The sequence below is a fragment of the Trachurus japonicus genome, chromosome 17, assembly GCF_045865225.1.
Source record: "Trachurus japonicus isolate A0001 chromosome 17, Traja_1.0".
Classification (NCBI taxonomy): domain Eukaryota; kingdom Metazoa; phylum Chordata; class Actinopteri; order Carangiformes; family Carangidae; genus Trachurus; species Trachurus japonicus.
Window position 1 is genome coordinate 20978410 of NC_140923.1, and position 25793 is coordinate 21004202.

The 25793-nt window shown below is 44.8% G+C and overlaps 1 protein-coding gene across 1 annotated transcript; it reads left to right on the forward strand.

Annotated features, from left to right (window-relative positions):
• Positions 1 to 5834: 5834 nt before the first annotated feature.
• Positions 5835 to 25024, forward strand: paxip1 (PAX interacting (with transcription-activation domain) protein 1). Its single transcript, XM_085804110.1, has 23 exons — positions 5835 to 6038; positions 7600 to 7734; positions 8293 to 8336; positions 8517 to 8580; positions 8709 to 8819; positions 8989 to 9064; positions 9939 to 10460; positions 11668 to 11780; positions 11944 to 12910; positions 13694 to 13788; positions 13979 to 14074; positions 14570 to 14707; positions 14810 to 14931; positions 15903 to 16087; positions 16297 to 16340; positions 17202 to 17269; positions 17358 to 17460; positions 17573 to 17741; positions 18683 to 18783; positions 19650 to 19784; positions 20185 to 20260; positions 22690 to 22749; positions 24732 to 25024. Exons 1-23 carry the CDS (start codon positions 5958 to 5960, stop codon positions 24746 to 24748), a joined length of 3522 nt encoding a protein of 1173 aa, XP_085660236.1. The 5' UTR covers positions 5835 to 5957; the 3' UTR covers positions 24749 to 25024.
• The last annotated feature ends 769 nt before the right edge of the window (positions 25025 to 25793 follow it).

Here is a 25793-nt window from a genome sequence, read left to right on the forward strand (position 1 = left end):
ATAATACACTGCATTGACCATGTCTGATTTGTCACGTGTTGAATTATCTGTTTTGGTTGTTTACCTAATGACAATAAAGGGGTGACGTTGTGTGACTGGTAGAATAACCAGAGGATCTTGGGGTTTCTCAGTCTGTGACCTTGACCTGGTGCATAACAACCATCTCCCTTTCCTTTCCATTATCTTCTCTGCCACCACGTCCCATCAACTCTCTACCAACCATCAGGCAAAGGCTATTATTATTCCAGCTAAATATCATACTTCAAAATGCCCTAATTAAAACTGTGCTGCTTGTTCTGGTTAATCTGATGGTGCTGATTGAATCTGGGTGGCAGTAAGTACCACTGTGTGTAAACCCTGGGGAACTTTTCTATTAGACACTCTCTGGTTTCGCTCTGTCTCTTGGAGGTCATTCTCTCGTTTTCAATTAACAGCCTGGTTTTTAACATTGTGCCGCTGTTCCAAAATGTCTGATGACAACATTTAACCTACAGAGATAAAGTCTGGAGGAGGAGTGTGTGCCGTTTGAAGAGTCTCCTCTGCAGCTGCTGCTCATCTTCTTCTGCAATGCAGGTTCAGGTAAGGCTGTTTGAATAATGGCACAAACCTTAATAAAGATTATTCTGATTAATATTGAGATCATTATTATTCAACACTTTGGAAATACATCATATTATTATTATCTCTTGCAATTAAATGCAAAGAAATTATGAAAAATGAATCTAAAAACTTAGACTAATAGATGAAATAATAAATGAAAGCATAATAACCCAATAAAAACACTTAAACAATAAAAAAATGAATTTTAAGGTGTTCGCAGGCCAGCCTAGTGACATAGTCACTCTAGCGTGTCCTGGGTCTTCCCCGGGGTGTCCAGTGGGACATGCCCGGAATACCTCCCCAGGGAGGCGTCCAGGGGGCATCCGATTCAGATGCCCGAGCCACCTCAGCTGGCTCCTCTCGATGTGGAGGAGCAGCGGCTCTACTCCGAGCTCCTCCTGGGTGACAGAACTCCTCACCCTATCTCTAAGGGAGCGCCAAGCCACCCTGCAGAGGAAACTCATTTCAGCCGCTTGTATCCGGGATCCCGTTCTTTCAGTCATGACCCAAAGTTCATGACCATAGGTGAGGGTAGGAATGTAGATTGACCGGTAAATTGAGAGCTTCGCCTTTCGGCTCAGCTCCTTCTTTACCAAGACAGACCGATACAACGACCGCATTACTGCGGCCACTGCACCGATCCGCCTGTCAATCTCGCGCTCCATCCTTCCCTCACTCGTGAACAAGACCCCAAGATACTTAAACTCCTCCACCTGAGGCAGACAAGACAACGTCATCAGTGAAAAGCAGAGATGAGATCCAGTGGGTCCTGAACTGGACCCCCTCCGGCCCCTGGCTGCGCCTAGAAATTCTGTCTATAAAAATAATAAACAGAACAAGTGACAAAGGGCAGCCCTGCCGGAGTCCAACACGCACTGAACAGGTCTGACTCACTGCTGGCAATGCGAACCAAGCTCCTGCTCCAGTCGTAGGGACCACACAGCCCTTAGTTTTCGATGTGATGGTCTAAAGGCAGAGGATGTGATGCCATGTAAAGCCCTTTGAGACAAACTGTTTGTAAAAATGGGCTATACAAATAAAATCCGAGTCCATACTCCCAAAGCACCTCCCACAGAATGCCAGGAGGGACAGCCTTCTCCAAGTCCACAAAACACATGTAGACTGGTTGAGCAAACTCCCATTGAGCGCCCTGTGGAGGGTATAGAGCTCGAGGGCATATTCAATTTTCTTGAAAAAAAAATGACAATATTTTGGAGTCATGGTCGATGAAGTTTAGCAAATATCAGAATTTTATCTCAAAAACTGAATTTTTGAAAACATTTTGAATTCTGCTCTCATGGGAACAGTCAAGAGAGCAGTCAATGTAAGAATGGCATTTTTGAACATCAGTTTTTCACTTGTGGAGCAAAACACTTATTGTTAAAGGGGAACTATGCAAGTCCGGTCGCTTTTCCTCTGCTTTGCTAACCCTCCTCCCGACCACGTGCATTATAATGTACGATGTTATAATGTGCATATTTGTGTGATCTTATCTGTCATAAACAAGAAATTACAGGTTATGGGGCGCGTCTGTGTCGTGGTGCTGCAAAGATGAGATCTGGGACACCGGGTCGGAGGCTCTTGGAAGGTTGGTTTTCAGCCAAGAGACGCTACATGGAAGGCAGAGAGCCTCCATTCTCCCTGTCATTTAACTATCACAATTATTACTCAGAAAGTGTTTGAAATAGCATAGTTAAGGTAAAAATCCTTCATAGTTCCTCTTTAAAAACGAGTGGCCAATATTCCCATGCTGTCAAGATGCAATAGGCCTAGAGACTTGTCTTAAAGCAGAAGTAAGTGGAATGTTTGTGTTAATATAAGTCTTAAATAGTTATATCTTCCGACAGCAATCACTTACATAGAGTGTTTGGTCCAAAACATGGGTCTGTCAGTCACTCTGCTCTGCTGTAAGCCGAGGAGAAAACTTCTTGTATACTTCCTTGTATCCTACAAGCTTTATCCAATGAGGAGAGAGAATGGCATGAAGGGCTGTGTGTGCAGCCAAGGGATGCGCGTGAATGTGGTGACGTAGGCGGCACAGTGGCACAGTGGTTAGCACTGTTGCCTCACAGCAAGAAGGTCCTGGGTTTGAATCCCCGGCCGCCCAGGTCCTTTCTGTGTGGAGTTTGCATGTTCTCCCCGTGTCTGCGTGGGTTTCCTCCGGGTGCTCTGGTTTCCCCCACCACTAAAAACATGCCAGCTAGCCTGAACCTCCAGTCAGTGCCCCTGAACAAAGGCACTGGCTCATAATCTGGAGTTGGTCCCTGGGCACTGCACCGTGGCTGCCCACTACTCCTCAGGGATGGGTTAAATGCAGAGAAAGAATTTCACTGTACTAGCTGTATATGTGACAAATAAAGTACCTTTACCTTTACCTTAGGGACGAGGACCAATAGATCCATGACGAGGGCGGGGACTGCTAACTCCATCGGCTGACAAAAAGTTAGCCAAAACGACCGGATCGCTTACTTCTGCTTTAACAGAATTATGGACATTTTGACAATTTTTGAAATCTGCCTTGACAGCTGCTGTCATCATGGTGACTGGCTTAGTCCTTTGATGAAGCCACACACCGGGTCTCAACTCTAGCCAATTAGCTCATTGAGTTAGAAGATGGTTCTTGGTGTCAGAGGTTGTGAGTTGAAGCCTCAGCCAAGGAAAAATAGACATTGTAATGCTGATGTTCTTGTTGTCTTCCTATTCTACTTGTATATCAGAATTGCCAAAATTTATCTAGGCATCTAATTGCCTGGCCCCAACCACTGCTGCGAAGCAGCTTCAATTCACCGTAGTCTTTGAGTTGTTCAGTAGGAGACAGTTTTTGTGACTCCAGTAAGGCTTTTATCAGATCAGATTCCTGTCAATTCCTGATACACACAGCAGTGTCATCCGAGTATTTCTGGATGTGGCAGGACTCAGAGTAGATATTGTATGTTACCACTATTAATATATGAGCACTGTGTTAATATGATAAATGTGTGTGTATTCACACAAAATTAACAGAAATTAAGTGACCAGACTGGAAGAGTCAAATCCACTGATTAAGATACAACTGTCATACCTGAGAGAGGACATCAACACCTTAAGGAGTAAATGTTCCTTCATCGTGCCTAAAGAGAGATGATGTCTATATCCAACAGGTGTATTTGGTCATCAGGTGATCAGCCTGAGCATTAATGTAGCTGTCAAATGGCTCATCCAATCAGTGTTCTGCTGGCTGTGTCTCACTCTGATCCCGGTGATGGCGGAGTGGGGGTGATGTGTGAGGATAAGGTCCAAAATCGACATGATGCATAATGACAGGTGGTGTGTCTGCGGTAATGTCTAGATTTGATACCAGCGAGGTCAGGAGGCAACGTCTCCACCAGGGGTGGAGCTGTCACAGAGCTTCTCCAGTCACTGCTCTCAATTTGCTGCAGCTCCGTTTGTCAAGGTCTTTTAGCTCTGAAGCAGCTATGATTCACCATGCAGCATACACACACACACACACACACACACACACACCTACCTGTGTGGACTGTACGTGCCTGACAGCTGATGTGACACACACTAATGAATGAAGCAATTAACTGCTGCAGGAACCAATTGTAGGAGAAATGATGTGTTAGAAAATTAGCCACATGAGCAGAGAGGCAGAATCTGTCAGATGGGGACAGAGGGGGAGCTGTTGGACGGCCCTAACCCAGGACAATACCCCCCCCCCCCCACCATCCCAGGAACTGCTGTCTGCCAATGTTAAAATACTTAGATATCCCCTATTTCGTGCCACATGGGGACATTGTCCTAATACCAAATACTTTTTTTTTTTTTTTTTTTAATCTTGGCAAAGATATATGAACCTGGGGCACTTTATAGCTCAGTGGGTTGAGCAGACACCTCATATGCAGAGGCTACCGTCCTTGCTGCAGCCGGCCCTGGTTCAAATCCCAAATCTGGTGGCGCTTTGCTGCATGTCACTGTATTGTATTGTATGCTGCATATGTACGGACAGGTTGATTGCTGTAATTTCGCTGTACTTATAGTGACAATAAAGGCTGATTCTGATTCCCCCCCTCTCTGCCTCATTTCCTGTCTTTCTCAACTATCCTATCAAGGCAAATAATGAATACTAATATATTTATATGTAGGCTACAATTAAATATCTTAATATAATTTATAAAAAAATAAAAAATATTATATAGAATATAGATCATAGGTTCCTAACCTGGGGTCCGGGCTGCCCTCAGGGAGGTGACAGAGATCTCAGGGGGGCAACTTTGTTTGTTTTATATTTGAGCATATTAAAATTTAAAAGTCCCAATAACGCCCATTAGGAGGGCTTCAGGGGGAAAAAAGGGCTGGGAACCGCTGGCACTGGCATAGATGATGTGTTTTAGAAATTACTTTTTTAATCGTTAGTTTTTGGTGTGTGTAGTCCACAGTTTGTTGTACAGCATGACAGCTGCAGTAAGGCAGTGAACAAGGCAGCTTTAGTTTGGTCCGCATTTTTCTCTTTAGCACAGTAACGATCACACCCTGAATTCATAATGAAGACAGAACAGAAAGTTTTTTAGTGATACTTTCAACAGTGTGACTTGAAGGACACTCAGAGGTCACAAACCCGAGCCAAGGCCAATGTCAACATACACCAGACACATACACACACACACACACACACACACACACACACACACACACACACACACACACACTGCACACATTGTAGCCTACACATACACCAATAAATTCTCGGTCCTACTCAAAGATCCAAATCTGCACCAAAGTATTAGCCTATGGTTTATTCTCTGCCCCATGTTCCACCCCTCCCTCCACAAAGTTCGGTACTTTAACCCCACTCATAAATGAACAAAGACACAAAATATATCCGTATTGAGGATGGTGATAAAGAAACAATGGCAACGAAATAACAAATCAAAACCCAGAAATTATGAATGTCCTCACTTCACCGTCTGGACCGGACGGATAACCCGCGTTACGCGTTTAGAAGAACTGTCCAACTGTCATAAAACGGGGGTTTCATTGTACTTAAGAAAAACATAGTTATACATCCCTGCCCCTCTAAGTCTGTTGTATTAGTCATCTGTATACGTCCGCTCTTTAAATAGCCATGTTGTGCTATACAACGCCTTAGATAATCAATAGAAACTTTGTGAATGACTCGGTAATAGTAATGGACAAACAGACTCCCCCCCTCGAAGAATGAGCGAATGCAGCGGTCCAAGGCGCGCTCAGCGGTTTGGCGCTACAGAGTGTCCGGGGTACAGCGGTTCGCTCCAAAGTAGCGGCGGCACCGAGCACCGACGCTCACTCACTCCCCTCTATCCCCGGCGTCAAGCCCGGGAACTTCATGGACAGTCATGTCTCAGGAGGAAAACGCTGTTGCAAACGAACTTTTCAAAGACGTCAAGTTCTACGTTGTGGGGGACATTGACGAAAAGGTGAGCCTCTGGACGTTAGCTTCCTGTAGCTAAGTATGTAGCATACACTAGCTAGCACCATTCAATGTGAATGAGGTGCTACCAGAGGAGCTAACTAGCTAGGTATGTGGGCTGACTACATGAGAAACAGTGAGCTGACACTGAGGGTTTAGCAGTCTCTCCGTGCTGGCTCGTGTGCAGTGTTGTTTTTGTGGTACACTGAGAGTGTAAACATTTGGATAGAAGCTACTTAACCCTGTACTTTAGCATTAGCACAGACATTTAGCTGGGAGCTCTTGGGGTTGTGGCTTATCTCGCTAAGCTAGTGCTAAAGGCGGTGCTTGGTTGGGTGCTTGTTTATCCCAGAGCCTCGGGTCGCACCGCTGTCACTGCCTCTGAAGTGACTCGTAATGAAACATGTAAATGTAAATATAACCGATCATACTCTGAGGCTGCAGCAACCTGTCACTGTTAGCATCCTGCTGCATAGTGCGCCCTTGCACTGCGCATGTGCGACAGCTGTTTCAGTCGGCTGTACCGGAGACCTGTGGCACAGAGCTGGACTTCCTGCCAAATAGTGACCCCTCCAAGTCCTTGTTTGAGTTGTTTTTGCATGTTTGGTGCAGACACGTATAAAATCGTTCATCTATAACTATTGCAACTACCCGGTGTTTACAATTGGTGGTGCACAACAGCGTAGTCAGGCGACATGGCAGATTATCATGTTACTGTTCAAGAGAAAGAACATGAAAACAATGTTCTTCTCATCCACAATGTCAAGCTGCTTCTGGAGTTTCGTTCTAGGTTTTAGCTCAAATGATAGTTTATTTTATTTCTTGTTTTACTCCAGCACACGTGGCTGTCTCCTGAAAACTGCTACAGAATAATTAACTAAGTCTGAACAGTGACAGGATGAGCTCTAAAACATAAGGCCCAACAGTACGAGGATTTGTGAAGTCTTAGGCAGAGGATCCGTGCGGAAACAGTGGCTACTGGCAAGACAAAGAGTGTAAACATCAGGATTTAAAGGCAACTGCACTGTGACTGACACTTTGTTGAGGTCCTGCAGTCTTTGAAATCCATTCATTCAATAGGCTTCAAATGTTTGAATGTGTTCAATAGACATTCTGTAGTGTCAGCACATTATGACAGTGAATGTTTGCTTCATTTTAACTGGGATAACTTCTACAAGTGCAGGTCGATCAACTAACCAGGCAAAGTTGCATTAAATGTTGGAAAAGCTAATTCATATTCTTCCTCATTTGAAAACCTGCTGCAGTCATGCTTATGATCTTCTGACTTTATTCACAATGAATAATAATGAAGCATGGAATTTAGAAGTATTTTTTAGAACATTTGTGTTTTGCTGCGGGTTCTTCATTTTCCCATTCTGTGACCTTTGGCCGGTGTCTTGCATGTCAAACACAAAATAGAGCAGGCCACCCACTGATTGTGAGGTTAGTGCTTTGTTTGAACCTTCCTCCAGCCCACATGCCAAAGTGTCCTTGTATAACATATTGAAATGCACTTGCTCTTTGTCAGTGTTGAGTCTGACTGACTGAATGGTCTGTCGATCCTCCAGGTGGTGCAGCTGCTGAAAGCAGGAAAAGGGAAGGAAGTATCCTACAATGCTCTGGCCACACACATCATCGCAGAGGACGGGGACAACCCTGAGGTGGGCGAGTCCAGGGAGGTTTTTGACCTGCCTGTTGTCAAGGTAAGAGTTGTGTCACATTACGTTTGTGTCTCTGTCCCTAAATCGATGTTTTCTTTCTTTTTTTCTTTTTTGAAATCGGCAGGTCATCATAAAACATAAAATGCAATGTTTGTATGTGATGGTTGAGGTTTAAAGGGATGGTTCAACATTTTGGCAAATTGGCCCATTGCCATAATCCGTTAAATTCGTTACCTTTAATTGTCGGTGCAAACTGTTTTTAGAACGGCAGAGCAGAACCGCGAGCTGCTCAGAGCTATGCTACGGAGGCTCATGGGATTTCTTGGTTTCCCTCATCAAACTTATCAAATACACAATCCAACAACTCCAAAACGCTCTGGTGGACAAGTTGTGACCTGCACATTCACCACGCTATGAGATAATAATGGAACATTATGAGACAGAGTTGTTTTCAAGGTAAATGCAGAGACTGCTTGCCGAAAAACTGCCCTCGACAGGAATGCGCATCAGCGGTTTTGCATGAATTTACCTGGAAAACAACTCCGTAAACAAACCATAAATGATGAAGAATGAACCTACCTCTCCCTTCATGTTTTCCAGCCTTCCTGGGTGATCCTCTCAGTCCGCTGTGGAGACCTGCTACCGTATCCTTCCACCACCAGAATATGTGTGAACACAATACCAGTAGTTATAACTGTGTATTAATGTTTAGAGTTGCAGAAATCAAAACTGTTTTAGAGGATTCGCAGACCTAAAACGTCACAGAACAGGTAGCTGCTTTACTTTTGACTGTGTTTTTTCCCATAACCCTGAACACACCACAGAGTCACCGGTTTCTCCCCAGAATCAGGCCAGATATTCTTTGGTGTGACAGCTTGTCTTCCCAGGGTAAGTGTGTGTGTGTGTTGTCTTAAGGAAGTTTTCTAAATGTTCATATCATCAGATTTACCACAGGTACTCGAGGTCAAATTTGATGGTCCTGTATTTTTTTCTTGTGTGTGTGGACACGTGTACAGCTTCCAGATGATCTCAATGCCCTGTGGGCTTACATCACCTTTCATGGAGGAGAATGTCAGCTTAACCTCAACAAGAAGGTCACTCACCTGGTGGTGAAGGAACCTAAGGGGGTAAGTGTGTGTGATCGGGATTAATTCACTCAACTTTCTGTCAGAACATTCGGTCCATCAGTGCTCTGATGTAAAAACAGCTCTCCTGCACAGGAAGTGGAAGTGAAATGTTTATCTTAACGGACACAAGTGGTTATCAAATATGTACTTGTTGTATTTGTCCTTCCAGGCCAAGTTTGAGTGTGCCCTGAAACACCCAGGCATCAAGATCGTAACCCTGGACTGGATTACAGACTCTGTTAAAGGTAATGTTCTCAGTCGGATGTAGTTTGTATCTAGATCACAGATTATTCTGATAACACAGGGTTCTCACTTTTGAACACATTTTTATTTTTTTAAATTATTAATTTTGCACGGACATATCATTTAAAATAGTATGAACAATTATTATGATTGGGATGTGCGAAGGGGAGGTATGAAACCCAAAAGGGCTTATATGAAAACCTCACCCATGAAGAACATAATCAAAAACCAAATTCATTACGAATAAAGACAAGAAAATAAGGAACAATTAAATGATAACACATGTTTCTGTCATACGGATGTAATAGAACAGATACTGTGGTACCAAGTAACTGGAGTTGTGATCCTATAGTCTGACTATATGGCTTCAAAGGAGGCGAATCACTGCACATTTCACACTCAGTACTCGCTGGCTTGCAACTGGGCAGAGCTGAGGTTGTTAAGACTTCAAAGTACACAACTGATGCTTTTTCATCCCATATCTTTGGTTGAAGCTCGTCAGCAACTCAGCCAGATATCTAGTATCTAATATTATTCGAATATTTAACATAAGATGGGTTAGAAATTCGAACCTGATTTGGGGGAAAAGATTGACAGCCCTACTTGGTACCAGGTACTAGGGCTAGTGGAAAAGCAAAAAAAGCGAGCCGTGCCGTGCCGCTCTAGTGGAAAAGTGCCAAAAGACAGACACTGAGCTCACTCTGCACCTGTGGTTGCTATGAGGACAATGCTACATTATGTGCAATGTGCTTCATTGCAGCCAAATCTAAATGTGTGCATGTTATTTTACAGGCACGTTAACAAACAAAGATAAAACTACTGTAATATCATGTGTGTGCTCAACAAAACAACTGAGACTTGATTTCTCTTTTCCAGACAAAAGCAGGAAGGATGAGGCTCTCTATCACCCCAGACTCACGTATGTGGAGCCTGAGGAAGAGGATGAGAGTGATGCGGAGTCATACGACCAGCCGTCAGACGGAAGCTACAGCCCCCGGCGATCCCGAATGTCCAGCGGCGGCTCGTCCGGCGAGGAGTCCAGCCCCCGCAGACGGCCAGGGCCCAAAAAACTGAATTCCGTGTCCCCGTCGTCGCCCAAAAAGCCCGAGCGTCGCAGCGAGCGCATGTTCGACGACTCCGACGACGACTCCTCCACGGAGAAGGAGGGCACCAACCTCAACTGGACGCCGGCCGAAGTCGTCACGCCGACGCCGACTGTCTCGACGGGCACAGCCAGGCGGCGAGCCGGGCCGCCCGGCAGCAAAGACCCGGTGGCATCCACGGGCAGCGGGCTGATCAACCTGTGTGCCACCGTGCCTCCTGTTCCCGGCAGCGGAGGAGCCATTCCTGCAGAGGCTCGCTCTGCTGCCGCCGCCATCAGCCACAGCACACAGCAGGGTCAGTGGTCGCCACGACATCCTGTCACTTTCTTCTGGTGTCACAACACTGCCTGAGTTGCAGGGTTATTATAGTTCACTAAACTAGCAGTGATTCTTTTTTTTAGTAAACTGAAATAAAAATAAAATGACAATTTTTCCAAAAAGGAGAACTAAATAAAAACTACAATGAACAATGCAAAACTAACTAAAACTAAAGTTCAGTCAGATAACATCAGTTTAGTTTTAGCGTTCTTAGAGATGTTAAAGCTGCAGGAAGAAAACAACACAGCTCAATATGGGACGATTTGGAGTACGACCCACAGGTAGATAAGAGTGAATGGAACATGATGAAGACTGATGGGAACGTTATGGGATGCAACTAAAAGGGAAAAATCCCACACATTTGGAAGTTCATCCTCAGAGGTCTCACAGGCTTTCTCAAGCAAAGTGAAAAACTAAATAAAAACAAATTAATATTTTAAAACTATGATCAGCTTGCTGAGTTGTAGTTGACATCTTTCAAACTACATTTAAAAGAGCTTAAGTTTTTCTATCATTACATAGCTAACATTAGCATTAGCAGCTGTCTACTTACTGATAGTTCAGCATCAAACATCCCTGTAAACGCTTTAACACTGCATCCTGACATACAGTGAGCGAGCAAACTGGTGACAAAATCTTACACGAAAGTGTCCTGATATGCAGCGCAGAGTATATTCTATTGGTTCAGAATCCAAACCAATCAAATTATTGAGGGATGTAAACAAACTTCTGGTGCTATTTTTAGATTCCTGACATTTCCTGGTTGCCGCTTTTGACAATCCTGTGCCATCTTGGAGTATTTTTTTTTATTATTTCAATGCAATTCTCTCATATTCTCCTTTCTGTAACTAGCTTGTCAACAGGAAAACCATCTAACCAAAAGTCTCACGGGAAATCTTAGGTAGCTAAAGCTGTAGAGATGGGTGATATTTGGCAATGTCATAGAGTCAACACTGATTCAGTGACGGTTCAGTCGGGTTGAGTTAACAGAGTGTTTGACCAAAGCTTCACACAGCTATAGAAAGTTCTTCAGCAAGTTGAATTCCTTTAAAAAGTTTTTAGTTTTTTCAACTTATCTAAATGGATGTATTTAAGTAGTAGTAGTTAGTTACTGTTGTAAATAAGTATTCTATGTTTCCAAACCAGAATCCTGCCACTGAAGGTTTCACCTCTTGCTGTTTTAGGTCTGTCTGTTCCAGAGGGAATCCCTGGCTGGAGTCCAGCTGCACGAACCCTCCGCAACATCACAAACAACTCCGACATGCCGCCAGCCAATCGACCTGCCAACGTAGCACATGTAAGAGATCCACAGATTAAGAATCAGGTGCTCATCGTCTGCCGTCTCAAGAGCCCCTCGTCACAGTATCATTCTGATACGAGCGATGAGTCAAGCTTGAATGACTCGCATCATTTATGCCAGTGTTTTTCTTCAATTTGCTCTTCTTTCTCCTCTGTTGCAGATCATCCAGAATCTAACGGGCAACCAGACCAAGCCTCTGGAGCAGCAGGCCAATCAGAGCCACATCCAGGCGCCCAACAGCACCAACCCTCTTCTGTTCAGTCAGGCCAAACTGGCCGGCCAGCCCCTCACGGCAGAGCAACAGCTGCTGCAACAGCAACAGTCGCACCAGGCCGCTCAGCAGCAGCAGCATCAGCAGCAGTCATCACAGCAACAGCCGCATCCCATGATGCACCTCCAGCAGCAGCACCAAATGATGCAGCTACATCACCAACAACAACAGCAGCAGCAACAACAACAACAACAACAACAACAACAACAACATCAACAACAGCAGCAGTCTCAGGTTGCACAGCAACAAGGATTCCCGCAGTTGCCTCCACAGCAGCAGCAGTTCCTGCAGCAGCAGCAGCAGCAACAAATGCATCAACAGATGTTTTCGCAGCAGCAGCAGCAGCAACAACAACAACAACAACAACAACAACAACAGCAACAGCAACAGCAACATGCATTTTCCCAGCAGCAGCTGCGGCCCCAGCAGCTCCTACGGCCTGGTTTACAGCAGCTGCAGCAGCAACAAGCCCTGCAGCAACAGCTTCAACAATTCCAACAGCAGCGTATGCAGATGTTGCAGCAGCAGCAGCAGCAGCAACAACAACAACAACAACAACAACAACAACAACAACAACAGCAGCAGCAGCAGCAAAATCAGCAGCAGTTACACCAACAGCATTTGCAACAGCAGCAGCAGCAGCAGCATTTCCTGCAACAGCAGCACCTGCAGCAAATGCAGCAGCAGCAGCACCTGCAGAATCAGCAGCAGCAACAACAACAACAACAACAGCAACAACAGACTCTGCAGCATCAGAACCAACAGGTGCTACAGCAGCAGACCACCACGCTGCAGCCTCAGATGCAGCAGCCCCCCCACGTCTCGCCGCTGTTCGGCCACGAGCATGGGCAAGAAAGTGAGTACAACCACCTGGTCTGACACACTGGTCCATAGTGAACCAGTGTGTAGGACTGACCACAAGCAGAATCACTCTTGGAGTTCTTGCATTTACACAAAATTGAATGGAATTTCACAATGCACACGTTTATTTAACCAGCTCCTCAAAAAGATAGAGAGACAGAGAGACAAGGAACTGAGAGGACGCACCAACACACATGGACAAACATGTCTATCAGTATTTCCGCTAGGATTTTTTCAAGTAGTGGCGGCGATGCGCCATGATCAATTACATGTAGCGGAAACTCTATCAACAGGAGCAGAGGGGTAAAATTACAGTTTTTACTCTTAGTTACTCTTATTTGTCATATTAGAACGATGTGATTAGAATAAATGTATGAAAGCAACTGATGGCTTTGAATACACCCACATTACTTACTGTGTTGAGTTGTATATCCAAGTTAACACCATCAGCAGGTTGGCAGTGAACAGTCACATAGATGTGGTTGTGTTAGGTGTTGTGGTTGACTGACTCATCATCAGTCAGTCTGCGCTCACAAAGCTGATAAACAGAAGATGTCTGCAGGCAGGGTTATCAGTGTGGCTGCTCCTTTGTTTCAGAATCGCCGTTACAAAGATACTTTGAAGGTTGGTTCACACAGAGCTCAAACAGAGGCAGAGACCTTAAAGATCCTTCCTTCATCATTCAACATTCTTAAGATTAAAAATTCAGGTCTTGTTATAAAGTCTTGAAATGTTTCTGTTGGACCTGCAGAATAACCTCCTCTGTTCTAAACATCAGTCCCACAGGACGGCTTCCTGCTGGGCTGTGTGTTTGCTATTGCTGACTACCCTGAACAGATGGCTGACAAACAGCTCCTGGCCACGTGGAAGAGGGTAAGACACTCCTTCATTCATTCAGTCCTTTACCTACTCACTCACTCACTCTCTCTGTGGTGTCCCTGTAGGACTTGGTTGGATAAAAGAGCAGAAGTCTGTGTTGTCGTAAAATTCCATGAATCATGATAAAAACAACAAAGTGAACAGATATTGCTGATGACTTGATGTTACTCAACTCCTCCCTCAGGTGATCCAGGCCTGTGGAGGTGCTGTTGACACCACCCTGACCAGCCGCTGCACACACCTGCTGTGTGAGAGCCAGGTCAGCAACATGTATGTACAGGTAAGGCTGCGTGTGACCCCGAGACACTGTGAGTCGCTCTGTTTTTTGTATTAAAGGGGAACAATGAAGTCCAGGTCGCTTTTCCGCTGTTTTACTAACCCTCCACCTGGCCATGTGCATTTTGTTTTCAACGAAGCCGACGAGAAATCAATCCATGGAGCGGTACATAGGTTTATGGATAACATACGATGCTACAAATGTATATTTATGTAGCTTAATCTGTCATAAATAAGAGATAATGGGTTACAGGGCACGTTCTAGGTGGAAGGCAGAGAGCCACACCAAAGCTGTTTAATTAAGGTTCCAATGTAACATAGCTAAGGTAAAAATCCTGCATAGTTCCTCTTTAATGTATAAAAACTGTAAACTCTTAGACAGCAGAGGCTTCTTCTGTAATGACAAGTGAGCATGCCGACAGCACGGTTTGGTTAAGTGAATCATGTTGGTGACTGATTCTTGGTGACTGACGTTGATGAGTGTTGTTGTGTGTGACAGGCGCTCAGGGAGGGGAAACGCTGTGTAACCGCCCACTGGCTCAACACTGTACTGAAGAGGAAGAGGATGGTTCCTCCTCATCGGACGTTACATCTGCCCTTCGCCTTCCCTCCCGGAGCCAAACCCTGTTCTCAGCACGTAGGTCCACGTCCGTCACTAACCTGAGCTCTGCCAACAGCAGCTCCTCTGTGACGTGTTCTCTGGTGTGTGATGTTCTCCCTCACTGTCTGTCTTCTTCAGATTATCTCAGTGACGGGGTTCGTGGACGCCGACAGAGACGACCTGAAGCTGATGGCCTACCTGGCAGGCGCCAGATACACTGGATACCTTTGTCGCAGCAACACAGTCCTCATCTGTAAAGAGTAAGACTGGGGGGTTGAAGGAGTGTTTTCTGGGGCTATCATGTGTAGAGGTTAGGGCTGGGCCATAAATTGATTTTATCAAAATTCATTTTATCAATTTATGTGAATGCGTTGTTAAAGTCGTGTTTCTCTTAAACTTCCACCACCGACGCTCCCTGCTTGACCTGTAGTTCAGAGCAGGCTCACCCTAGGCTTGTGCCAGTCGACAATTGGGAATTTTTTTTGTCTTTCCATTGTTATAAAACACATACATATATATATATATATATATTTTTTTTTTTTTTCCATTTTCCCTGTAATCATAATTAATGTTACCCCTCGGGACAAGGGTGTGGGTAAGGGGTCTGGATGAATGGAAATGTAATGAGATCAAATAAAATAAAAAATTGATCACAAAAAAAAAAACACATACACGGCACGCTGCTACAGGTGACACACACACAGACGTCCATGTAAGTTTGTCGTCTGATCTTCTTTCACGTGGACAACTCTTTTACAAAAGTTTGTAAATCGACTGCATGGTATGCATTGTGCATTGCATTTGTGTCACTGTCAGTTTGAAACTACAGAAACTTTACTGACTGAAAGTTTACTACATTCTCACGGTTGTTTATATCTCTTATTTTTCTGCTTTTTGTGTGTGATTGCAAAACAATATCAAAGTTAAAACCTATTTTGAACAATTTCTTTGTCATCTGCAGATTAAGTTTAAGCAGGGGGGGAATAAATCGATTTAAATCATGAAGCAGATTTGTTATGAAAAAAAAACTGAGATTTTGTTTTAGGCCATATCGCCCAACCCTAGCAGAGCTTGTTGAAATATAATTAATATGCAGGTCTTCCTACTGTGACTTGTTGCTGTAGAATTGAATGAAATCCACAAACAGAACTGGGTCTCCATCAGTGTTGAGCTTATTTGGAGCTGTGCTGGAGAAGACTCTGATGTGGTTTTCTTGCTGATCTCTTCTCAGACCCAGTGGACTTAAATATGAGAAGGCCAAGGAGTGGAAGATCCCGTGTGTGAACGCCCAGTGGCTGTGTGATATTCTACTGGGCAACTTCGAAGCCCTCAGGCAGATTCAGCACAGCAGATACTCCATATACACACACCCTGAACCACTGGTGCCTAACCCACAGCTGGTCCAGAACCTGCTGGGTGAGTACAGCTCAACACAGCATCGTTGAAACTGACCATCCATGTCCGACTCTTGAGTTTTATCATAACGGGACAAACGCCTCAAGAAGATCAATTAAAAACAGAAAACATAATGAGACATCATTCACTCCTGAGTGGAGCATTTCCACAGGTGTGTGTGTGAGACTAAATGAAACACTCCTGACATGAACATGTGTGTTTCTCTGCAGGTGCTTGGAGGACGCCAATCAAAGTGTCTCCTGAAGCTGTGGCGGTGAGTTTGTCCAAGTGCTGCCTCAAGAAATGATCAACTATGATACATATGAAAACAGTCTCTCCAGTTCCTCCCTCTGCTCTCTGTCACGTACATGTGTGTTCAATTCTTTCTCAACACCTTGTAATTGGCTGTTTTAATTGTTTTAATTGTTTTCAACTGTGCTTTATAGCCATTTTAGTCACTTTGAAGCATATTCAGTACTGCAAAGTCATGTTATTGTGACATGATGACACTGCAGCTGCAGCTCTACTGTATGTAGGACAGACACTGGTTTGGTTGTAAGGATGGAACTTCTCTTTAACGACACTGTGTATTTACAGTGACTTTTCCTTATATTTTTGGGGCATTGTTTTTGCCTTTACTTTATAGGACAGTGTAGAGAGACAGAAAAGCAGAGAGAGACCTGGGAAATGACATGTGCAAAGGATCCTGGTCGGAAGTCAAACCAGCATGTCGGGCATATACCGACATGGGACATGCTCTCTAACCACTCGACCACCCAGCACCCTGGGACGAGATTAAAATGGTCAAATATGTGTAAGACAGCTACCTTTCCACAACTGCCCCTTCTGATAGAAACTTTAAATCATATAAATATAAATTATAAATACTCTAGTCTTGTCATATATTTCAGTTGCCCACATATTTTGACATCCATCACAAGCTGTTGGATTAGTGTGTAGCTCTAAACCTTCACACAAGAGACTAACTCCCTACGTTCACCTCCACATGTTCAGGTCACACTGAAACAGTGTTTGACACCACAGGGGAGAGAGTGAACATGGTGTGTGTGCTGTGTTTGTGTTCTTTCTGGGTGACTCATCTGATTGTGTGTGTTGTGTTTTGTTTGATGTGCAGAGTCTCCAGCTGATGCAGAAGCAGAAGCTCTCTGACACCACCAACCAGCCTCCAAACAAGAAGGCCAGGTGAGTGCAGCAGGTCTGAACCATCCACACACCACCTGCAGATGAACAGTGGAATGATGAACCTCGGTGTGTGTCTGTGTGTGTGCAGGCTGGAGGAGATCCAGTGCCCCAGTAAGAAGCTCCCTCCAGAGTCCACTCCTCGAGTCCTGTTCACAGGCTTTGAACCAGCACAAGTCCAGCAGTACACAAAGGTAAACTTAGTCTGATTGGACTGATCCACATCAGCCACCAGCTCCCTCCATGTGAACCACAGCTTCTCCACAGATGTGTGTGTGATGAGCTCTGTCCTCCCCCTCCCTGCAGAGACTACACGCCCTGGGCGGTGAAGTAGCAGACGGCGGTCAGAAGGTCACTCACCTGCTGGCCACCAAGGTCACCCGCACAGTCAAGTTCCTGACCGCCATGTCTGTGGTCAAACACATCGTCAGCCCGGACTGGCTGGAGGAGAGCTGGAGGAGCCAGAAGTTTGTGGGTAAGGTTGTGTGTGTGTCAGGGCAGGAACTACAAGCTGAAAATAATCAGTGTAAGCTCATGTCACTCTATCCCAGGAAAGTCGGAGTTCACTGTGACCTCACAGACACATTTTCTGGCCATAACTCAAAAAGTCATGATGGTTATTGCTACAATTTAACATGTCTAAACCAGTGATGGGAATAACAGTGTTTAAAATAACAGCACTACTTTTTCCATTAACGAGTAATCAAAAAAGTTACTGTTTCCCCCGTTATAACACCGGTACCGTTACTGACAGTAAAATACACCGTTAGTTGACTCAAGAAGTCCCATCAGAAAATAATACACCCGTTTCAGTGTAGGACATCATGTGCACATTTTTTTCAGTTCATGAACTCTTCAGAGTAAGCCGTTTATCTGGAACTAACCAACTCACTAGTACTCACTCAGTATTCCTCCACATAGACAGGCTCTGCGACTCCACCTCTTCCACACGCCGCTGATCTAAACAGCTGATAGGCGGAGTGGTACAGCTCGTGGCAGAGCCTGCCTGTGTGGAGGGATACTGAGTGAGTTGGTTAGTGCAGTAGTTAGATAAACGGGGGTTAGGGAGGGAAGTCATTTGACACATTTGAGCATTTCATAAAAAAGAAACGCAATATTTACTTTCCTTGTAATGAATTACTTTTATCATTTAGTAACTCAGTTATTTTTGGGGGAAGTTACATGCCCAACACTGGTCTAAACAGGAAGTGATGAATCCCTGTGATGTCATCATGCTCTGTTCATCATTTAACCCCAGAATCTTGGGAGGACAAACAGTGACCATGTTATTAACTTACGTTATTGGAAAGAATATTTTCAACTGAAAACCTTTTTCTTTTCATAAGTATGTTTTCCTCATTGTTTGAAACAATGTTTTCTCACTACTTAACCCTGTGCGTGTGTGTGTATTGGCAGATGAGCAGACCCACACTCTGAGGGACGCAGAGGCAGAAGTGTTGTTCAACTTCAGTCTGGAGGACTCACTGAAGAGAGCCCACAGTGCTCCTCTGTTCAAGGTCAGACCACAGCTCCACCACATGAGTCCAGCTCTCTCTGGTCCTTTACCACCTCTCTGACCCAGGAACACACCGTCTGTGTGGTCTGTGTGTGGCAGCTGAAGTTGCTGCGTGTTCTAGGTTTTTTTTTTCTGACCGTTAACCAATAAGATTAAAACGCTCTGTTGAGTGTCAGTGATTAGGCTTGTGCCGATCAGCAACCTGATCCTATTGTTGATTAAGGGAGGGGTCGATGATGTTTCTGTTGTTGCAGGTTTTTTTGCTGTTATAAAACACAGACAATAGCGCTGCAACAGCTGAGCAGCACCACATCCACTGAGCTCTGGCTCAGCCGATCAGCGCTCAGACGGCGGCTAGATCGTCCTATGTTGAACTGTTTTTAAAGCTACAAAGTGCACTGCACGGGGACAGCGCTGCATACCTGGCACATACTGTCAGTCCTCCTGTGTAACCTTTTGCTGCAAAATAGTGGAAGTCTACACGTGTCGACACGCCCACATGAGTTGACGACATAAGGAGCTAATTAAAACAAAACAACTATAGTATTCATCGGTCAAAGTTCTTCTTATTGGTTAACGGTTAAACAGTCAATCATGTGCACCCCTAGCGTGTTCACATTGGCTTCATGTCTGCTGTGTGTGTGTGTGCTGCAGCTCTGTCTGATGCAGGTTTGCAGGTGACTGGGATGCAGAGTTTCACAAAAGCACACACATGCGGCTGTCACACTGGTTAAGAATCAGGGCAGTTGTTATCGCATTAACTTTGACAGACCTAGTTTTTAACAGTGGAATGAAAACCAACAGCCTTTAACACTGCAGAGAGTCAGGCCTGTGTCTCACTGTCTGTTTCTGTGGTGGGTGTTGCAGGGGAAGTACTTCTACCTCACCCCTGGGATCTGCCCCAGCCTCAGCACCATGAAGTCCATCCTGGAGAGCGCTGGAGGGAAGCTGCTGGGCAAACAGCCGTCCTACAGGAAGATCATGGAGCACAAACAGAACAAGGTCCTTACAGCTGCACATATGTAATACTCTGGAAAACACCGAGCGTAGTCGCATCGTTTACTAGTTGTTGCTTTCCAGCCTATAGCTGGCAGCGGCCGACAACGGTGACAGTGGTTGTGCTAATGCTGACCAACTGCCAGACTCAGGTCCTGGACGTCACTGGAAGGAAAATCAATATGTAGCAAAACATTTTTGTCATTCGTGGAAGATATGATGATGATGATGATGATGATGATGATGATGATGATGATGATGATGATGATGATGATAAAACCTCTAACAGGATTCAAGATAAAACAAACTAAAGGATAAGCAGTAGTCTGAATGAAGCAGACACTCACACACCTGAACATAAAACCTGACTTCTCTGTCACTTTCTACATCCTGGTGTTTTTTACAGAACCTTCCTGAAATCATTTTAATTTCCTGTGACAACGACCTGCACCTCTGTAGAGAGTACTTCTTGAAAAACATTGGTAAGACACACACACACACACACACACACAGTCCATCTTGTATTTACATGCTGACTATTGCAGTTGTATAAAGGAGAAGACAACAGAGGTGAAACAAAACAGGACAGAAAGCAGCTGGATTCCCTGTGAAGCTCAGTCACTGTGTCACAGCTTCAGCCTCGGTCTCACTCCTCTTCATCTTCTGACTGTGGTGACAGCGTCTCACCTTCACTGTACCAGATACGTGTTAGATATTTGCATGTAATGTGTTGCTGTGTAAATACAGCAGCGGTGGTTTTAAAATCAGGATTCAGCAGAGCAGCAGCTTATAAACTACTTAAAGCAGGAGTAAGCGATCCGGTCGTTTTGGCTAACTTCCTGTCAGCCGATGGAGTTAGCAGTCCCCGCCCTCGTCCCTACGTCACCACATGTTTGCGCATCCCTTGGCTGCACACACAGAGGACCGCCCCTTTATGCCGTTCTCTCTCCTCATTGGATAAAGGTTGTAGGATACAAGGAAAGTTTTCTCCTCTGCTTACAGCAGAACAGAGTGACTGACAGACCGGTGTTTCAGACCAAACAGTCTATGTAAATGATTGCTGTCGGAAGATATAACTATTTAAGCCTTATATTAACACAAACATTCTGCTTACTTCTGCTTTAACAATATAATAATCTTTATTCATTGAACATTTTTCAAAACAGCATTACAAAGTGCTTTACAAGGCAGCAGAAAAACAAAGGTCACAGAGGAAACAAAGAACATAAAATCAAAAGACAGGTAAAAGAGAGTAGATAAGAAAAGAAAAAAAAAATCAAATGTTTTATGAAGGAATTTAAAACAGATACTGACTCACTGACCTGATCTACTTGGACAGGTCGTTCCAGACAGCAAACACCCTCTCTCCTTTTGTGTTCAGTAGTGACTGGTGAACAGGTCGTCTTCGTTAGGGTTGGGTATCGTTTAGGTTTTATCTGATACCAGTGCCAAACTGGTACTTTAGAAAGTGCCGATCAGGTTTTTCCTTGCCGATGTCATAAACCACATAGGCTACACACACCTGCAGCTGTGCAGCGCTACATCCAGTGTGCCAACGTCTAGCCTCACAATCAGTGCCTCAGTTCGCGATAACACAGCAGTTTGCCATGGAGACGTCCTTGATCGGGTCCCAAACAGAGTCAACAATCAACAGGTGTCCATGAAGAAGGGAGGGAGGAATAGGAACACAGAGCGAGTACCGTATTTTCCGGACTAAATGTCGCACCGGAGTATTAGTCGCATCTGTCAAAAAATGAAGAGGAAAAAAACATATAAATCGCACCAGTCTATAATTCGCATTTATTTTCAGACATTTAATTAATAGCCCGGTCTCATATAATGGCCGGGGCTTTGTTTAAATGAACAAATAAAGGCCAGCACCAAATAGCCTACTACAGGCCGGGTCAAAAAAAAAAAAAAACTGACGAGGATATGATTAGAAACTCTTTTTGGACTGTCTGTGAAGACTGACGGGAGTGAAGCCGACCTGTCCTCTGCTTCAGAGAGGGACAGCCTTGCACTGTCGGACCTGGGTCTCTGCTCCGTGTCCGGAGTTTGGTTGGGACCGGAACAGAGACCGAAGACGGACCACAGAACACGCTGTGAAAATATTCTGAAAAACAACGCGATTTATAATACGGAAAATACGGTAGTCGCATTTCAATAGACTCGACTTACTCTGTCCATTCTGGTCTCCAAATCGATCCATTCGTCTTTGCAAAGCTGAAAGCTTCTCCAAGATGTCTTGAATAAACAGGCAATTTAAAAAAAAACTTTGCTCATATAGGCACCTCTATGTCACACACAACAAAAACTGACGTGACGACACATGTAGCACCGGCACAGCAATAGAGCTAAGGGGGCGGTAGGCCTAATTAAAAATTCAGTGGCACTGAAATCTGCGTTGCTTTTCTGTCTGGTTACTCCTGTTTACGTTAGCACCGGTGCCATTATGGTACTGAGTATCGGTACCCATCCCTAGTCTTCATGGGCCATGTTACACTCTGTTTTCATACCTGTTCCACTGTTCGACAGCAGAAACGGAACAATATGTGGATGAGAAAACCTTCATTAGGAATTCAGCTGTGTTAAACATATCTTTTCTTGGAGTGTAAGAGGAGTAAACATCTAAGCAGCAGTCTAAATGAATAAGTACAACATCTCTAGAGAATGACACACCTCCACATCATGGGGTTCTATTAGTTTAAAACAACATCCAACCATGTCTCAAACCCACCTCCTGCCCAACATTTAGCTCCGCCTCCAACACAGTTAGCTGACTTTCTCAGAGGGGTCGTACTCACTGCAGCGTAGGCCATGATGTGGGGTGTGTGTCAATACTCCTGAGGTGTAGACCTTGAACCATGATGTTCCAGTAGATCTCATGCTCATCTCTTTTCTCTTTGTCCAGATGTCCACAACGCTGAGTTCATCCTGACTGGAGTTCTGACCCAGAAACTCGACTATGACTCATATCCTTTACACCCAATCACAGCTTCACAGCAGACCGGGAACAGCAATATCTGGGGGACAAAGAGTGATTCTTAGACTCGAGAAAGCTGATAAATAAATAGCTTTTATTCTTAAGTTTAAAAGTGGGACTAAATTCCACAAATTCTAAGCACTTAGAGGGATAGTTTGGCCCATTGCCATAATCCCTATAGATTTAGGAGTAGGTTCGTTACCTTTAATTGTCAGTGCGAGCTATTTTTAGAACGGCAGAGCCGCAAGCTGCTCAGAGCTGCGCTACTGAGGCTAATGCGATTTCTTGGTTTCCCTCATCAAACTTATCAAATACACAATCCAACAACTCCAAAATGCTCTGGTGGACAAATTGTGACCTGCACATTCACCACGCTATGAGATAATAACGGGATGTTACGAGACAGAGTTGTTTTCGAGGTAAATACAGAGACTGCTTGCTGAAAAACTGCCTCCAGGAACGCGCATCAGCTGTTTTGCATGAATTTACCTCGAAAACAACTCCGTCTCGTAACGTTCCATTATTATCTCATAGCGTGGTGAATGTGCAGGTCACAACTTGTCCACCACAGTGTTTTGGAGTTGTAGGATTGTGTATTTGATGAGTTTGATGAGGGAAACCAAGAAATCCCATTAGCCTCCATAGTGTAGCTCTGAGCAGCTCTGCCCCGCCGATCTAAAAACAGCTTGCACTGACAATTAAAGGTAACAAACCTACTACTAAAACTATAGGGATTATGGCAATTGGCCAATTTGCCAAAATGTTGAACTCTCCCTTTAAGACTAAAATGACACTCTCCCATTTCACCCCTTGGCCCTACCACTTACCCCTACCCCTCCGTTTTGCGCGTTCACGTGTAGGGGTAGGGGTGTCCCAATTCCCGTAAGGACAGAGGGGTAGGGGGAAGTGGTAGGGCTACATACCCCTCCAAACGGAGATTTTTCAGAGGCACACTCCAAACGGAGGGGTATGAAAAGTTTCCCAGAATGCATCTTGCGGCAGCCGGCAGCGGTGGCTGTAAAACGAAAAGCTGTTTTATTTCTTGCTGTAGCGCTGTTATTACGTCACTTTCTTAAGTTTTAATATTTTTTCTTGCGAGAAAGTAACTGTTTAGGTCCCAAATGTGCGGTTAGTTTACCCAAATGACGGCGGGTTAGAAGTTTGCTGCGACGATTTTTCGGAGAAGTGAAGCTCCAGGAGGAGCGGCTCCTCACAGAGACAGCAGCCGGTCTGCAGAGCTGCTCCGCCGGCCAAATTACGTCCTCGTCCCGGTCCCGCCGGGAGAGAAGGCGGTCGTTAATTAACTTATCCGCGGGTTTTTAGAGGTTTACCACCAGCATGTTAAATTCTTTTTAGCATTTAAATGTTGGTCTAATTGATGAAATCTGACAATTGTGGTTGTGGCAGTAGCATTAGTTATTTGGATGAAAAGTGAAGCTTCATGTATCAGACAGAAGAGCAGGCAGCTGCCTCTGGGCTCTGCACGTACAGAAATCACCACATTTACATCAGTAAATAAATGTTTTACAATGAACCGATCAGTCTGCATTAAGTTTTATCTTATTTTATTAAGTTATATCGTACACGGCTATTTGATTTCTGGCAAAAGCTCGCCGCATCAGCTTACGTAAAAAAGCCAGTGAGACTACGTGATGACGTATGTGACTGTTGAAGGGGTGTCCCAATTCGGAGGGGTTGACTTTCTACCCCTACCCCTTGTAGCTCCGTTTCAAGGGGCGAGGGGCAAGGGGTAGGGGAAGGGGTAGGGGTAAAAAAGAGAAATGGGATTGGGCCTAAGAGGCTTGATAAATACGGCCCCAGATCACTAAAGCTGCAGGTTAATAGCAGGTTGTGAACAGCCAGAGTCCAGGTTATCATGGGGGTGGTGATGTTGTGTTGTAGGATGCAGTGTGTTAAACTGTTACTGTTGTAAACACTTAGACAAACAGTCACTTTCCTTGACAGTCACACGTATAAGTTCACTTGATGGTGACACAGCGACAAACTGAGGAGGAGACAACGTCGACGATGATGAAGCCCCCGTGTACAGTCCAGCCACACTGACTTTTCTATGTTTTTATTTCTGTGCATAGACCTGAGTAATTTTGTAGCCTTTTGTTACCTGTTGGAGAATAAATAAATAAATAAATTGATGTTATTTTTGTGAATGTTTACATCATGAGGATTTTAACCTTTTTCCTGTTGTTCTGATAGAATGTGTAAAAGCTTCAGCTGCTTTTTGAATAAAACTACTTTGTTTGTGAAGCGTCTCCGTCTCCGGCCGCGTGTCTCTCTGAGGACTTTTATGTCAGAGCTGTTAGTTTGGGACTCGTCTCCCACGTCCATGGTGGAGAGAAGGACGTTTGAGAACAAAAGCTGCGTCTCTCAGCCTCTCGTCGCCGTGGAGATGCCTCTTCAAGGTATTCCTCCCAGGTCTCTGCACATAATTCCTGATAGATTTGATTTAATTAACTGTTAATGAGGGTCTGGGGTAGTTACTGGTGAAGTCCTAATTGGTGGCTGTCAGACAGATAGCCTGGGGTCATGTGTGGGTGGGGGTGATGGTTGGGTGGTGGTTATGGGGAGGGGGGTGCAGCGTCGCCTGCGGTGCTGCCCTCAAAACTACGGCAGACTGAATTAGACGCAGCCTGAGCCAAGGTCATGTGCTACATATTCCATGTGTGTGTCTGTCTTTGTGTGTTTACACGAACACCAGAGGGGGGCGGTCTCACCTGAAGGTGTCGGAGCTGTCCAACAGAACCAGCACTCGTCCACCCAGAGTCCAGACCGAGCCCCCACAGAGGTTCTGCCCCCTCCAGGAGTCACACAGGGAACTTCTCCATCTCTGTTCAGCTCCACACTGAACCCAGTGGGTTCACACAGAGGCTGTGACCTGCTGCTCCACTAGAAACATAAAGTGTGTCACTGTGGCTGTGGGATTAGTCCTTTTTTTTCTTTCTTTTTGTATCTTTATTACCTCTATTTATCCTGTCTCCTGTATTATTTTAACTGCACCCATTCCCACAGGCCAC

What these genes read in the sequence shown, in the direction of transcription:
- paxip1 (XM_085804110.1), top strand. Translation starts at nt 5,958, where the DNA reads ATGTCTCAGGAGGAAAACGCTGTTGCAAACGAACTTTTCAAAGACGTC. An exon ending in CCTCCAAACAAGAAGGCCAG is followed by an intron (nt 17,270 to 17,357) that starts GTGAGTGCAGCA and finishes GTGTGTGTGCAG; the next exon opens with GCTGGAGGAGATCCAGTGCC. An exon ending in GAGGAGCCAGAAGTTTGTGG is followed by an intron (nt 17,742 to 18,682) that starts GTAAGGTTGTGT and finishes GTGTATTGGCAG; the next exon opens with ATGAGCAGACCCACACTCTG.